This window comes from Mesocricetus auratus, unplaced genomic scaffold (genome assembly GCF_017639785.1).
Source record: "Mesocricetus auratus isolate SY011 unplaced genomic scaffold, BCM_Maur_2.0 Super-Scaffold_100676, whole genome shotgun sequence".
Taxonomy (NCBI): Eukaryota; Metazoa; Chordata; class Mammalia; order Rodentia; family Cricetidae; genus Mesocricetus; species Mesocricetus auratus.
Genome location: NW_024429266.1, coordinates 10,522,391 through 10,539,488, shown reverse-complemented (window position 1 = coordinate 10,539,488; position 17,098 = coordinate 10,522,391). Strand labels below are relative to the sequence as shown.

At 44.9% G+C, this 17,098-nt stretch overlaps 1 protein-coding gene across 1 annotated transcript; it reads left to right on the top strand.

Moving 5' to 3' along the window:
• The first annotated feature begins 8,344 nt into the window (after nucleotides 1-8,344).
• On the top strand, nucleotides 8,345-9,132 carry LOC101829024 (proteasome subunit beta type-5-like). Its single transcript, XM_040737743.1, has one exon. It carries the CDS (start codon nucleotides 8,345-8,347, stop codon nucleotides 8,978-8,980), a length of 636 nt encoding a protein of 211 aa, XP_040593677.1. The 3' UTR covers nucleotides 8,981-9,132.
• Nucleotides 9,133-17,098: the final 7,966 nt, after the last annotated feature.

Sequence of the window (17,098 nt, the reverse complement as noted above, 5' to 3'; positions counted from 1 at the left end):
CAGGATACAAGGTAATTCAAAAAAAATCAGTAGCCCTATTATTTATATACAGATGATAAATTGGCTGAGAAAGAAATCAGAGAAACATCACCACTTATAATAGCTCAAAACAACATTAAATATCTTGGGATAACGCTAACCAAACAAGTGAAAGACATGTATAACAAGAACTTTGAGTCTCTAAAGAAAGAAATTAAAGAAGATACCAGAAAATGGAATGCTATCCCATGCTCTTGGATAGGTAGGATCAACATAGTAAAAATGGCAATCTTATCAAAAACAATCTACAGATTTAATGCAGTCCCTATGAAAATACAAGCACAATTTTCACAGACCATCAGGGAAATGCAAATCAAAACAACTCTGAGACACCATCTCACTCCCGTTAGAATGACTAAAATAAAAAACACTAATGTCAGTTTATGCTGGAGAGGATGTGGAGAAAGGGGAACACTCCTCCACTGCTGGTGGGAGTGCCAACTTGTGCAGCCACTGTGGAGATCTGTATGGAGATTCCTCAGGAAAATGGAAATCAGCCTACCACAAGACCAGCAATTCCACTCTTAGGCATATACCCAAATGATGTACAATCATACAATGAGGACATCTGTTCAACTGTGTTCATAGCAGCATTATTTGTAATAATCAGAACCTGGAAGCAACCTAGGTGCCCAAGTGGATAGAGAAAAGGTGGCACATCTACACAATGGAGTTCTACTCAGCAGAAAATAAATGGAATCTTGAAATTTACAGGCAAATGGGTGGCATTAGAAACCATCCTGAGTGAGGTAACCCAGTCACAAAAAAGACAAACATGGCATGTACTCACTCATATATGGATTTTACACATGGAGCAGGGAATTGCTTGCCTGTCTAGGCAAGAAGGATGGGGTCTTCATGGGCACAGTTGTTGTGTGGGAAGGGTATAGATGGGCACAGACGTTGTACATGGGTGTTTACAGGGGGGGAATTTCCACACATTTAAGTCTGACTTCTTTCATTGCCTCTGGGAAATCGGAGGCAACTATCAACTGTCTGGGGGGGGGGTGGGCAGGGAAGAAGCAGGATGAAGGAGACTGGAAGGTTCAGAATAGGATGCTGGAGAGAATGAAGGTGCATGGACTATGACTACACCCAAGCCTTTCAGGTGGCCTGTGTATTGCTCTCTAGCCATGTGCTAACACACAGGAAGCAGCGTCCCATCCAGCCAAGGTTGAGGGATTTCCAGGAAAAAGGAGGGCAAAAGAAGTGGAGGCTTGCTTAATCGATGGATTCCTATCTTAGGTTGACTGGGGACAAGCACATAAACTAGCTTAAGGTGTGGCAGTGGTTTGGGGATGAGAAGAAAGTGACATGTGCAGTGGATGATAACTCTCAAAGGAGGCCAAAGCTGTTAGATAGAGATCAAAGCAGAGCTGTGGCCATAGCTAGTGACAAAGGCACAAGAAGGGAGCTCATCAATTAGGGGTGTGTGTAAGACCAGACAGTCAAAGGCGATACAAACCAAAGAACTAGGAAGCCATGGTTTGGAAAGAATGCTCACGTAAATGTTCAAATAGCTGAGCACTGTGAGCAGAGTTGTGTTGGAGATAAAGACATTGACCCAGGTCATAGAGTTATCTTGGGATGAGAGACAGAGGGTCAGACTTCCAGATCTTTCTTCTGGGTCAGCAGCACCTACACCACCAGTATGCTGGTTGGAGATATGGACTCTGCAGCTTTATATAGGATTTCTGCACACATTGACCCTTGAGATTATTTCCTTAAAGTCATCCATCAGTGAAAGAGGTAGGAATACAAGCCGTTGAGGAGAACCTGTGGTTTGAAAGCATCGTGAGAAGCAAGGGCACCTTGTGTCCAGAATGTCAAAGAGGACAACGGTGAGAAAAGAGTTCACATCTTCAGCTGGGTGAGGCTGGGTTTCGGTTAGGGTAGATGGTGATGGTGGGGGTCCAGGATAATTTGCTAGTGATTGAGGTACAAGTATCAAGGGGATAGAAACCAGGGCATTATAATTTTTCTCTTTCTCTCCTATCTGCTTTCTTTTTCTATTAATTTATTTTTTACATTCAATCCCAGTTCCCCCTCCCTCTTTCTTTGCCACTCCCTCCACTCCCCCCTCCTCCCTTCTGCTCCACAGAGCGGGTAAGGCCTCCCCTAGGAAGTCTACTAAGTCTGTCAGGGCATTATAGTTTAATTGGACAATGGCTTATAAAACAACGCCAGATGACTTCAGTGAGCTTCTAGAGTTGAGATACAGTTTGCATAATGATTTCTGTGTTGGGAGGGCGAGTTGCTTCTGAGTACAGGGATCAGGCTTAACCTGGATGTTTGGTTACTTTGTTGCTGTGACCGAATACCGGACAAGAAGCAGCTTCAGAGATGGACCACACAGTCCATCGTGGTCAGGGAGGCATGGTGGCAGGAGCTGAAGGTAGCTGGTCACATTGTGTCCACTGTCATGAACTAGAGAGCAGATTTTCTGGGCCACACTCCCAGGGACCCACTTATTCTAACAAGTCCCCTAAAGGTTCTACAACCTTCCCAGACATCACCCCTATCTGAGGACTATGTGTTCAAACAAATGAGCCAGCCCATCAGTTATCACAAATCCAGGACAGATGGCAAGCTTCAGAGTAATTTTTACAGCAGATGACTTGTCACACAAAATAAAATGAGTAAAATTAATTAATGGCATGGATGGAAAGGATGTCCTGGAAGGATGAATTGGTCAGGACCATGTTCCAGATAGAGCTAGTAACTCATATAGAAGCTTCAGGAACAATCTGAGGAGTCTGCAGATCTTTAATGAGTGCTTTCTCTCACTGGACCATGAGTCTGGGAGCCCCAGCCTGCAAAGTGAGATCATGTCCGAGGGAAACCCTGCACTTGTCGGTGGGAGACACTGCTGCCTTTGACACAGGGTCCCCCAGCTCTGTTCTCTACACGCTGGGACCATGGCAGGAAGGGTGGCACCAGCCTTAGAGATGGGTTAGTAACAGCCGAGATGGTGGACCATTGGCCTGCTCTACCTGAGCCATCTCTTTCCACCTTCTGAGAGCCTTCTAGAAAGACCCTGGTAGCTAATTTTACATCTCTTGATGTGTTAGTATCTGATGTGACCTTGTCTCTTGTACACTGTCCAGAGCATGTCTATCTCTTCTCCAATACTGTGAGAGATATACTACTTTTTAAATGGAAATTTTGATAATGGCTCCCTCTACCAACAAATGGGCACAGTAACCTTCCCTGACTCAGGAAAACATAATTGCATTAGGTTTCCTGAATGACAGAGTTTCTGACTTCACAGTTTCTTGCAGCCCAGAGATAAAGATATAAAATAGGCTGGCTGGAGATGTCTGGGGCACATTCTGAAGCTGTAAAAATAAAAGTCAAGGGGGAAGGGGAGGCTACAGTCACTGGACCCCCAGATCATGTGACTTCTCTAATCCAACTGTTTTAACTAGACTCCTTGTTGGGCAGAATTGCCAAGTATGTGTCTTGTGTCTTTCACACCAAGTTGTGACCTTGCTCTAGGGTAACATCATTCCTGCCCAAGGCACGGATGAGCCTCTGAATGCAAATGAGATCATGCATATGCAAGCACTTTTTAAACAGCTCAGCACCCTGTGCACGCAAATCATCTTTACAAATTGCACACATTTATAGTTGTTTACTGTGAACTTTCCTCTACAATCCAGATCTGCCTTGAAATCTTTCAGCCTGGTATCTCAAGTGAGGTGACTCGCTCACAGGGAAGCTCAGATGTGGTAGGCTGGGCAGAGATGTGGGTACCACGTTTATCCACTCCATACTGCTGCTCTCCCCAGCCCTGTCATTTGGCCACATCTGTCTCTTTCTTCTCCATCTGTTATAATCTGTATTTGTGTATATAATCATTTGACAGATATGTTTTGACTTTCAGTAACTCCTCGGCACTGAAGTATATCCCCAGATTGGCAAGTTAATTGTTATAAACCAATTTTCCTTACATACAAAATGATTCCTACTTCACAGAATTACAAGGGCTAAATAGCTTTAAATAGCTTAAACATATAAATTAATTCGAGTATAAAATAGTCAATATATGAAGCTTGGTATATTAAATTGTTTAGCTTGTTTTAAGAGCAGACTGAACCCGGAGAATTTGAGTCACCCAAAGACACACCAGGAGAGGTCGCTGAGCCTACATCAGCCTGCTGGTGTTAATACTGAATCTGCCCCCTTCCATACACTGTGTGCACTGTTGTCTCTCTTCTTCCCCATCCCCTTCCTACCGAGCTCTGCATTGTGCTGTCTGCTTAACCTCCTAACAAACCTAAGTTATGTGAACTTTCATATAGAGCATGATGCTAATAACCCCACTGACGTCTGCAATAGGCTGAAGAGGGTAACTGTGTTTCAGGATGTTCCTGGAGCCAGCCAACACCCTGCCGCCGCCTCCAGGCCCTTTGCATTCGGTGGTCCTTCTGCTCAAAGTATTCTTCCTCTACGCATCAGTGTGATGTCCTTACAGATCCTCCTGGCTGTGCGAAGTGTCACCATCAGTACTGCCTCTGCCTGCATCTTCATGGAATTTATCGCCGTGGCTGCCTTGGTTCACCCTCCCAGTAGTCTGCAGCCCACCCGAGGGCCAGACTTTGAATGACCAGTCCTCCAAGCATGTCTGACAGACAGCAAGCATCAGGAAGTTATTAAATGGGTAGGTCTTGTACCAGGCCTTATCTCTTGGGCCACCAACAAGCTCCCAAGTCACGACACAGAGACTTCTTATTAGTTAAGAATGCTCAGCCTAGCTTAGGTTCATTTCTGGCCAGCTCTTTTTAACTTAGATCAACCTGTTTCTCTTTATCAACCTCTGTCTTGGGGCTTTTTACCTTTCTTTCTGTATGTCCTACTCTGTGTCTGCTGGCTGGTGGCTGCCTGGCTGACCCCAGGTGTCTCCCTCATTCTCTCCTCTCTCCTCCTCTCCTCTCTCGAGCCTAAATTTCTCCTCCTGTTTATTCTCTCTGCCCACCAGCCTCACCTACCCCTTTCTCTGTTTAGCTATTGGCCTTACAGCTCTTTATTGGACCAATCAGGTGCCTTAGGCGGGCAAGGTGCGGCAGATGCAGCACATCTTTACACAATTAAGCAAATGCAGCATAAACAAATGTAACATGTCTTTGCCCGATTAAAATAATATTCTACAACAAGGTCCATTCCACAGACAGGAACAAGGTTCGGAGACCACACAGCCTACCCTGGTCACTGAGGGTTGGGAACCACAGCGAACCTATGCTGTGACTCTCCTAGGCTGGCACAGCTCTTACTCTATAGACCACACCTCAGTTGAGTTTCTGGACATGCATGTGTTATAGATCCACATTCAATCAAGGTCCCTAAATCAGGTGGCTTTCTAAGTCTCCTGCAGGTCTTCCATACGTGGTTACCCTTCTTTCAATGATGTGGGGCTCTACAGGGAGCCCATTTGTATTGCTCTTTGGAAGCCTGAGCTCAGGAGAGTGGACCCACCTCCCTCCTTAGCCCTGGATTGGGGAAAACGTCAATCCTGCCTCTTTGCAAGAGTAATATTTAGAAGCAGACAAAAACAAAACTATGGCCATTTGTGTGTCTAGGGTCCTGCAGTCGTGGAGGAATTAATATGGAGGATGGTGAGGTTACTGTCAGTCACTGAGGGCATCTAATGCAACTCTTCCTTCCTAGTCCACTCCTTATCTTTTTTTTTTTTCATTTTGGTATCATTTGACCTTCCAGATGAACACAGCAGGCGGGTGGGAGGAGGCAGAGCATGCTGGGGGAAGACTGGGGTTCCATCACAAATCCCACTGCCATCTTCATACAGGCACCAGGTATTCATGGAAGGGTGCCCCGCATCTTAGACAGTGAGGCGGGCAAAAACTGCTGCCTGCCTGACTCAGCAGCAAGCTCAGCATAGATGCTTTAGCATAATCTCTTGGGCTAAGTAAAAAGTGTGGCAGGAAGGAGAGATGCTAAACTGAAATCCTGCTTGTCTGCTTTTGGGATTCTCTGCTCATAGCCCAGACAATGGCCACACAGATGCAGACAGTCAAGATTAAAACGGCGCTGATTGGGCAATGCCATCGGTTGTCTTAATGACTGCTTTCCGTCATTAAGATGCCTGGATTGGATTTATCACCAATGAGTGGATCAATTGCTTGGTGCTCAACTGCATCCCAAGTCATTCCGTGCCTCTGCTTCAGCTCTTTCGCTAAGATGGATGAGCGGCTAATGCCACGCCCCCTGGGAGTCTGGCCTGGAGAGTTATGCCTGAGTGGAGCATTAGAGACAAAAATAAACTGAGCATAAAGGGGGTAAAGGAGCAGAAGCATGGGGCTCTTTGTCCATATCCCGAGTGCCGGGCAAGCCACTTAACCTGCAGCTGGTGGTGGCTGCTCATGCCAAGGGAGTCCTGGCCTCCCAGTGGGGCTGTCCACATTTGCTGGGTGTGAATGCAGTGTCGTGGGGGGATTTTCAGGGTTCTATATCCAGACTTAGGTCATCCCATACAAAATCTGTCTTTGTTCTAGCATGGGTCGATCCTACCATGATTGACTTTTCTGGGGAGATTAAATGCCATCATGCTAGTGGTTGGTGCCTCTTGAAGCAGCTACAATAGAAAAGTGTAGACAGTTGTTAGCTTGGGCCTTGTGTTGGTTTGGGTGAGAATGGCCCCTATTGAATATTTGGTCACCAGGGAGTAGCACTATTTGAATGAATTAGGAGATGACTTTGTAGGAATAGGTGGCCTTGTTGGAGGAAGTGTCACTGAGGGTGAGCTTTGAGGTTTCAAACCCCCAGTCCAACCTAGACTCTCTCTCTTCATGCTGCCTCTGTATGCAAATGTAGACATCTTAGCCATTTTTTCAGCACCGTGTTTGCCTGAGTGCTGCCATGCTCCCTACCACAATGACAATGGATTCAAACTCTGAAACTCTAAGCCAGCCCCAATTAAATGTTTTCCTTTATAAGAGTTGCTGTGGTCTTGGTGTCTCTTCACAGCAAGAGAACAACAGCTCCCATAGGCCATGTCTTGGTCCCTAGTCAGTGGAACTGTTTGGAAAAGATTGGGAAGTGTGGCCTTATTGGAAGAGGTGTGTCACTGTGGGGGGTTGGGCTTTGAGGTTTCAAAGGCCCCCATCAGGCTCAGTTTCCCTCTCTCTGCCTGCTGTCTGTAGATCAGGATGTAAAATTCTCAGCTATTGCTCCAGCTACTGTCTGCTTCTTGCCATGACGTTCATGGACTAACCCTCTGACACTGTAAGCCAACCACCAATTAAATGCTTTCTTTTATTGAGAGTTGCCTTGGCCATGGTGACTCCTCTCAGTAATAGAACAATGACTGAGACAAACCTCTTCCTCTTTCTAAGTATAAGCATCTACTGGGCCAGTCTGCTGACCAGTTCCTTGCCTGTTACCTGCTTTGCGATGCTCCGATCCTTCCATTCCCCAGTCTGCTTCCACTGGGACAGTCCAGGAACCATTGATCTGTTCAAGTCGTTGTTACCCTAGTCCTGCAGAATTTCAGGATCACAAGAGTCCTTATGCTTCTAAGTCAGACAGTAGCCCACTGGGTGTGTATTTGAGTAACACCTTACACCCCCATTCACTGTAGCATAGTCTGGTTCCTCGGCAGCCCTTAGCAATCTGAATGGATAGTTTCAGGGGCCTTGGGAACCCCACAAAGACACTGCCTGCATTTCCAAGAACTTCGTTACAGCTTGAAGTTGCCCTGAGCCGTTCCAGACTGTCCTTGGCACAACCTCCTTTGCTCATGAGGACCCATGCCCTAGGTTTCCATGTCTCAGCGCCTTCCTGACCCAGCGGCTTCTCTCCTGTGCACCGGCCTCCGTGCTCTGATTCACCCTGACCTTATTTCAGAGGCAAACTTTACTTATAGTTTTCTCTGAATGTGGTAGGCGCCATTCTTCCCTTTCTGGAACCTGTACTTCAGAAGCTTTGGGGAAATCCCTTATTGGCTCTGCCTGGCCCTGGCTGCCTCTCTCAGCACACAGCTGGTGAACTGACCAATGTACCATGCATTTCCGAGAGGGGCAGCCTAGTCCCTCCCATGTGTGCAACTTCTTCACTCCTCAGTCACGGGAGATTTCGCTTCTTCATCTTGCCTCTTTTCTTTTTCTTTTATCCTTGAAAGAGAGTAGTTAATCTCCTTGGCCTCATGTCTTACCCCTTGGTGTGGGAAAAATTGATTACAAGCATTCATTTGATGTTCTCAAAGCCATTGGAACTTTTAATGAGCTTCTAGAAGTTCAGCGGTGCTTACGGGTTGACTCTTATTTAAGAAATCTGCGCCTTACTAGAAATGGCATTGGCTAGCATGCTGCAACGGCCAATACCGGTGAACCAGCATGGGTTTTTTGGACTCGGAGGTCGTGCAGATCTGCTGGACCTGGGTCCAGGGAGCCCTGGTGATGGGCTGAGCCTGGCGGCGCCCAGCTGGGGTGTCCCAGAGGAGCCGAGAATCGAAATGCTTCATGGAAGCACCACCCTGGCCTTCAAGTTTCGCCAGGGAGTCATTGTTGCAGCTGATTCCCGGGCCGCAGCAGGAGCTTATATTGCCTCCCAGACAGTGAAGAAAGTAATAGAAATCAACCCTTACCTTCTGGGCACCATGGCTGGGGGTGCAGCCGATTGCAACTTCTGGGAGCCGTTGTTGGCTCGAAAGTGTCGAATCTATGAGCTTCGAAATAAGGAACGCATCTCTGTCGCAGCGACCTCTAAACTTCTTGCTAACATGGTCTATCAGTACAAAGGCATGGGGCTGTCCATGGGCACCATGATCTGTGGCTGGGATAAGAGAGGCCCTGGCCTCTACTATGTAGACAGTGAGGGGAACCGCATCTCTGGAACGGCCTTCTCGGTGGGTTCTGGCTCTGTGTATGCTTATGGAGTCATGGATCCAGGCTACTCCTACGACCTAGACGTCCAGCAGGCTTAGGATCTGGCCCGCTGAGCCATCTACCAAGCCACCTACAGAGATGCCTACTCTGGAGGTTCAGTCAACCTCTACCAAGGGCGGGAGGATGGCTGGATCCGTGTCTCCAGTGACAATGTAGCTGATTTACACGGCAAGTATTGTGCACCTGACGTCTGAAGGGAAGTGGATCTGGTTGTTTGCACCTATTGGGGTGGCTCTCATTAGTTATAATAAGTAACAACTCCCCATTCCCCCCCAAAAAAGAAGTCTACATAGTCTTGTTTGAAAGGGGTTAGGACTGAGGCTTCCCACGTGTCTAGCAGGGATGTCTGCTTCCTTGGAAGAGACAGGCAGACACCCTTTGAGACTCGAGTATATTAGAGGTTTGGGAAACCACATTACATCCACAGTGGAGAGCAGAGCACAGTGAACTTATTTTCTCTACTCGTACACAATCCAGGACTCCATGCACAGAGAATGGTCCTGCCCACAGTGGCTAGTTCCTTCTCATCAATTAATGTAGTTAATACCTTACAGCTATTCTCAGCTACATCGCCTTTCTTCTGGGTGAGTCTAGGTTGTATTAAGACAATGATTAGAGCTAGCCACCACAGACACAGACCTGTGAAGTGATTTCTGTTTCTTATTTTTGGTAACAAGTTCTATTTTGGCCAGGATCCAGTATAGCCCTTGGCTATACTGACAATTCTGTCATGGATGTCAGAGATGTTTAGGGACACTCTTTTGGATTCTGGTTTTCCTGCTTTTATATTTATTTCCATTTTGCACAACACTCTAATCAATCAGCATAGCTGTCTGGAAGTGATCTACAATTGCATGCTTTATTGCTCCTACAAGGTGTGTGTGAAACTAAAGACTAACTACCAGGATGGAGAGTTGCATATGCACCTCATCGTGGTCCAGCTGGACTGACCAGCTCACAACCCCACACCTCAAGAAAATCAAGCCTTGTTAACTCCAATACAAAGGCTCTCAGTGGAAACTTCTCTTGTTATATAGGAACTTTTCATGCTTCCTTTAACCCTGGAATTAGAGACTTTCTCATCTCAGGTGAGTAGAATTCAGGGGGGCCAGGCACTAGATGATTAGACAACCACCAAAGCCACCCTGTCCCAGCCCCATGAATTTGAAGAATGAATTTCACAGTCAACATGAGCATGAGGTTCAGAAGGAAGTTTTATTGTAAAAGAGATTTTTAAAGGAAGCAGAGTATTTTATGTCATTTTGTGAGAACAAATTAAAAAAGTAACCATGTAATTTTTTAAAAAATACAGTATCATCTCCACTTAAATAAAGACACCTTATGCAGAGGGTGACTGAAGAGGTAACCCTGATGTGTAGCAATTGCCAGTGACTAAGGTGTACACACTCTCACCATGTCTAACTTCTAATTGCCAGGATTTGTCACTGACTATGGAGTTCTGGGAGAGATATCCAGGGTTGGCCCATATGAGTCAGCATGAACATGACTCAGCATGCCTTTAACCACTATGGAGGCAGAGATATAATGACACCAGTAAGTCCACTTTGGGAGGTTTTGGGAAGATTTTCCCTTATTGCTCAGCATTTTGAGTGTGATACTAGAGGATGTACTGAAAACCCCTTTCTCATTTATGGCCACCAGGCTGAAGAAACCGTGTGCTTTAAGGAATAAAACATGAGATGCATATAAGCACTATTACACCAGAATAAACCAAGGCAGATTTCAACCATGGGTTAATATTGGCCAGAGAACATGCAAAAGAGGCCCCTTAAAAGGATGGTTAGCTGATCTAGCAAGAAAATATCCAAAAGAGATAGCCAAGGATATTAGAGACATGCTTTTTCCTATGTCATAATTCTACTTAGGGTATGGTCTGCTCATAGATCATAGATCATAGATATTGCCAAATAGGGTTCATGCTCCATTATCCACTCTAATGGAGGAGAACTGAACATCATAATTCATAACAATGGGCAACCTTGAGAGGTATATGCAATTGGGTCTGCAGAGGATGCTGGCGTTTCTGTTCCATGAATAGGTTGCCTGCTCTCTCCCTCAGGAGCTTGGACAGTGTAAGAAATCAAGAGAAACTGTGTGGCCTGCACCATCTGCTCCCTTCTGTGTGCTTGAGTGTGGGTTTATGTTGGGGTCCTCAGAGCTTCCCACGAAAACATCGGTAGTCTCTCCTAAGAACGCATTCCAAGTCTGGGGAGATGGTTCAGTGAGCAAAGTATTTACAGAGCAGACATGAGAACTTGAGTTTGTATTCCCAGGACCTATGTAAAAGCTGCAGCTCAGTGTGGTGGCATGTGTCTGTGACTCTAGGGCCAGCAGGGCAGACAGACAGAGCCTGGAGCTCAGGCCCAGTGAAAGACCACATATCAAAAAAAAAATAAGGTGGCAAGAGCTAGATAAAACACTGAAAATTGACTTCTGCCCTCCACATATGAAATCCTGAACACATACACACCATACACATCATACATACACCACACACACACACACCACACACAATACACACAACACATACAATACACACAAAATACACACACATCACACAACACACACCACACACACAATATACATAAAACAAACACAAAACCCACAACACATACAATACACACAAAACACTTACAACACACATCACACAACACACACAACACACTTCGCACACACCACACATACACACAAGTTCCAATTAAAGGTTTGAAACAAATTTTGAAACAAAAAATGCTTTATCTAAGAGTAACATGTTTAGTTATTTTGTAGGGTTTAGAGGCTCTCTCTGTGTTGTGGAATACTACTTGAAGATGCCTTGGGACATCTGTTTAATGACGCAAAGATGTGTTGCATTATTTTATGCTGCATTTGTTTAACTGTGTGAAGCTGCCTGTCTAAAATACTTGATTGGTCTAATAAAGAGCTGAACGGCCAATAGCTGGGCAGGAAAGGAATAAATGGGGCTTCCAGGCAGAGAAACCAAACGAAGGAGAAAAAGAGAGAAGGGGTGAGAAAAGGAGGAGAGGAGGACACCAGGGTCAGTCACCCAGACAGCTACAGCGTAAGAAGTGAAGAAAGATAGAGTAGAGAAAGATAAAAGCCCAGAGGCAGAAGGTAGATGAGATAATTTAAGAAAAACTGGCTAGAAATAATCCAAGCTCAGGCTGGGCATTCATAAGTAAGAATAGATCTCTGTATTTTGGGGGGGGGAGCTGGGGGTGGGTCTCCAAAGAGTAAAAACAAAACAAAACAAAACAAGAAAACCCAGCTACATCTCTCTCTGTCTCTGTCTCTGTCTGTCTGTCTCTGCGTGTGTGTGTGTGTGTGTGTGTGTTTGTGTGTGTGCGCTTGCAGGTGTACAACTTCAGTTGCTGCGGAGTGTAAGAGAAATCAATATTTGTCCACTGGCAGTTGTGGGCTGCTACTGCTTGCTGTCAGCTGATACATTGGTGGTTGGCAATGAGGAGAAAGGCTGGTTTGTAAGCCACCAATTTTCAGAACATATTTTATCTGTATCAGTACCTGTGACCCAATGTCCCATTTATCGTTCTGGCCCATGGAAGAAACAGCTGATAAAGAATAACTTTTAGCACAGATCATGTGCTGATCTGTGTGCCCGTTTTGGCATAGAGAAGGAGAAAGACTTTCTCGTGGAGAATGAGGGTATAGGACAGACTTGGCAATGCATTTCAGGTGCTAGAGAACATGCCTAGTGCACACAAAACTACAGCTTCAGCCCCTGGCACACTTTCTAACTAACTCTTGCATTTTAAGTTAATGCAGTCTTTAGTCACACTCTGCCATGTGACAGTACCTTTACTAGCATGGCTTGTGCGTCTCCTGCTCCCTCTTCAGGCTGAAGGCTCCTCTGACTCCACCCTCCTTCCTCCCATTGTTCTCAGTTTGGCTCTCCCTCCTAACTTTATCCTGATTGGCTATTGGCCAGCCAGCTTGTTTATTAAACCAATCACGGCGACAGATATTCACACAGTGTAAAGGAATATTCCACAGCAGGTGACTATTTCCAAAGGAAAAAAAAATCCTTTAATTCTGTGGTCTGAGCTTCCAAAAGCCTAACCAATGGCAGGCTTTTCCTTTGTGTGTTGCCTCTATTTCTTGTTCACGACTGCCTTCCTCACCATTTCTGGGCTTCCTTACCTCACTAAGAGATAAATGTACCAGTTTCTTTCTGGCCAATGAGAATAACCTCTATATCTAGAATCTCAAAGCTGAGCTCTGTTCACACTTGGCTGAAGGTTGCTCCTACCTTACTCTGTTTAATCTCCACAGCATCCCTGTGACTGGAAACTGAGATTTGGAGCGGCTGAGCCATGGGACTGGGCTTCCCCAGGCTAAGTGAGGGTGAGCCTTACTCTGACTCCAAGGAGCAGACCAATGTCACACAGACATGGGCAATGAATCTTTGTGCTTATAGTTTCTCCTTGTTCTGATATAATACATGCATAATAGTCAGAGTGATCACCCTATTCTCACTTTCCTGGAAGATCTCCTGACACGCCCACCCTAAACACTTGGACCTTTTTCTTCTGAAAGCCCTAGCACTCAGCTACATGCCGAATGACCGCTGGCCACTGTTTTCTTCCTGCATCTAGTGCCATGCTCTCATTACACATCAAGCAGGGGTTCAGTTACACACCCTGTGAGTTCTCATGGACCTCTGTATGGCCTTTGTCCCTGTGGCAATAGATACTAATAATTTCGAGAAGAAAACTTCCAGGCCGAAAAACCAGGTAAGTGGTGAACCCTCAAATTGTTTTTCCTTCTTCTGCCTTTGAGATAATAAATGGACTCATCCTTCAAGGCTTATCTCAAAATGTAAAGCCCTTCCTATCATCTATCTAGCTATTTTCTTTCATCTGTTCATGTAGATATGTATGCTCTATCATATGTCTGCTTATCAATATATCATCTATTATCCATCCATCTTTCTATCATCTATTAGTTAATAATCTATCATTTACCTATCTAATCTGTGACCTATCATATCTATCTATCTATCTATCTATCTATCGTCTATGTATGTATGTATCTATCCATCCATCTTTCTATCATCTATTAGTTAATAATGTCTCATTTATCTAACCTGTGACCTATCATCTATCTATCTCTGTTGTTTTTTTTTTTTTTTTTTGGTTTTACGAGACAGGGTTTCTCTGTATTGTTTTGGAGGCAGTCGGTCCAGCCTGGCCTCTAACTCACAGAGATCCGCCTGCCTCTGCCTCCTGAGTGCTGGGATTAAAGGTGTGCGCCACCACCACCCGGCCTATCTCTATAGTTATCTATGTTATTTATCAATCTATTATTTATCTGTGGTTGTCTGTCATCCATCCATTCATTCTTCATCATCCTCATCATCTGTCAACTATGTGGACAGTTTTCTTATTTTTCCTTTTAAAACTCTATGTTCCCTAGTGTTTTACCTGCAGGTATGTAGGTATACCAAATGTGTGCAGTGTCTGTCTGTGGGGCCTGACGAGGTTGTTGAGTCCCCTGGACCTGGACTGCCAGATTGTTATGAGCCACCATGTGGGTGTTGGAAACTGAACCCTGAAGTGAGACCCACGAAAGTCTATTCAGTAATTTATTAAGGGATGCAAGGGAAAAACAAGCTCACGAATACAGAACGAAGTAGACACCACCACTGGTCCAGCTGCCTTCTCCCTGCCATTCTGCCCAAGGTGAAGAGGGCCAGTCACAAGCCGCTTCTCCACCGCTTGCTCTGGCTCTGACCACACCTTAGTTTTGTCTAGGCACATATCCTGAGAAAGCCACACCCATAGGGCTAGTTGCCCCAAATGTCCTCTACAGGAGCAGCGAATACTCTCACCTGCTTAACCATCTGTCCAGCCTCAGTTTTCTGAGTTTTCAGTCAAACACAATCTACTTTGTGGATCTTTTTTTGGTTACTTGTTCCAACTATTTTTATTTTTTGTATCTTTCTCCTAAATAACCTTTTAATCCTTTGTCAATGACAACAAAGACTTTACAAATAGGAGTTACTCCTTACATATCCGTTGAAGCTCATTGAAATTAATTAGTGTGAAGGCACTCCAGGGCACCAGAAAGCCTTTAAGCAGTGCGATTACTCTGCTGTTTTTTTTTTTTTTGTTAATTAAAAAAACAAGCACTAAGGAAACCTTTCTTTAAAAAAAGTAAAGTTACTTTGTGTGCTGTAAACAATTTACCTTAACATCTGCATTCATTGGTTAACACCTATCCTCATTTACTGATATTTTCAGTGTGGAGCCAGTGATTGCACTTTAAGCATGTGGTCACCGATTTGGGTCCCTGGTTTCCTTCGTGCATTAATCATACTCATAATGAATAATTTAATATATCCAATTTGAGTTTCTTCGGTGTGGAAGGAGGCTTAAAAGCATCTGGGATGCAATTTGAGGACAGTGCTTCTATTCAAAAGTTTCCCTGGTGCTTAAGAATTGTCTCGAGGAGCTGGAGAGGCGGGGCGGAGGTTAAAGAGTGTTTGCTGCTCTTGTAGAGAGCTAGATTTTGGTTCCCAGCACCCATGTCTTGGTGGCTCACACTCCAGCTTCAGGGGGTGTAATGCCCTTTTCTGGCCTCCACAGATACCCATAGACACGTGGCATACAGACAGAGACACATGTACACACACAGTAAAGAGAAAATAATTCTTAAAATCTACAACTCTTCAGTGTTGCACTGCCCACTATAGTACAATGTTGTGTATGCTTTATATATTAGGAAGGTTCCAGAGCAGTCTGTCTCAACACGACTTCCCAAAAGATCTTTCAGTTCTGTTTGCCCCTTCCCCCTTCTCCCCCTCCCCAACTAATTTTTCCTATTTCAGTCTTCTTTAAATCTTCCATCACTGCGTCCCATCACCCCTCCCTTGAAACTTCTCACCCCATTCCCGTACTATGTCCTGACCTCCAGGCATTTCAGATGAAAAAACGCACCTGAAGGTTCATAGCTGGCACCCGAAAGGGAGAGGAAATACGAGATGTTTATCTCTCTGTGTCTTGATTGTTTTACTCAGAATGATTGCTTCCAGCTCTATCATGTACTTGTAAATTTAATAATTTTATTTTTCTTAAGAGCTGAAGAAAAAACGTTTGTGTATGTGCACCACAGTTTCATTCATTAGCTGATTGACATCTGGGCTGTTTCCTGTCTATCGTGAATAGAACAGCGAAGAACACGGGTGAACAAGCATCTTCGAGACGGGATGTAGGGTCCTTAGGGTGCATTCCACGAGGGATACAGACGGTTCTAGCTTCCCAAGGAGCCTCCGCACTTGTCCCCACAGCAGCTGCGCTTCTCCACACTCCCACCAACCATGGAGGGTCCCCTTTCCTCGAATGCTCCAGCATGTGCTGTCATTTGATTCCTGAGCTTAGCCATTCGATAAGATGAAATCTCAAAGCAATTTTAATTTTTATTTCTCTGATGACTGAGGATCCTGAAGTTTTTCGCTTGTTTGTTTGTTTGTTTGTTGAGACAGGGTTTGATGTCCTGTAACTTGAGGTTGATGCATACTTATAGAGATCTGCCTGCCTTTGTCACTGAGGTGCCGGGATTAAGGCCGTCATGCCCAACTAAGGATACTGAACTTTTTAAAAAACTGTTTCTCAGTCATTTGTGCTTCATCTTTTGAGAACTCTGTTTAGTTCTGTAGCCCCTTTGTAAATTGGGTTGTTTTGTTTCCTCAATGTTATGTTTTTTGTTTATTTGTTTTTTAGTTCTTTGTATACTCTGTTTACTAACCTTATGCCAGCAAGGTTATTTTGCCCATTCTGAAGCTGCCTCTTCACCCTAATGATGGCATCTTCCTGCCATCCTACTGGGGTCTTATTCAGAAAGTCCTCTGTGTTGATGACTTCAAGCTTTATTCCCTACTTTATCCTCCAGCAGCTTCAGATGCCAGGTCATTTTATTATTTAAAGTGACTAACACCATACTTGACAGTGGGAAGGGTGTGGGGAGAACACATAGTCTTCTAAAAGATGGTGCCCAGAGCAGCACCAATAATATTCATTTTCCTTGTGTACTATGTGACCCCCCACAGTCAACATGGAGTCCTAGAACCACACTAGAACTAGGCATGGTAACACATGCCTGTAATCCAAGAACTTGGA

Coding starts and splice junctions, on each gene's coding strand:
- LOC101829024 (XM_040737743.1), top strand. CDS start 8,345: ATGGCATTGGCTAGCATGCTGCAACGGCCAATACCGGTGAACCAGCAT.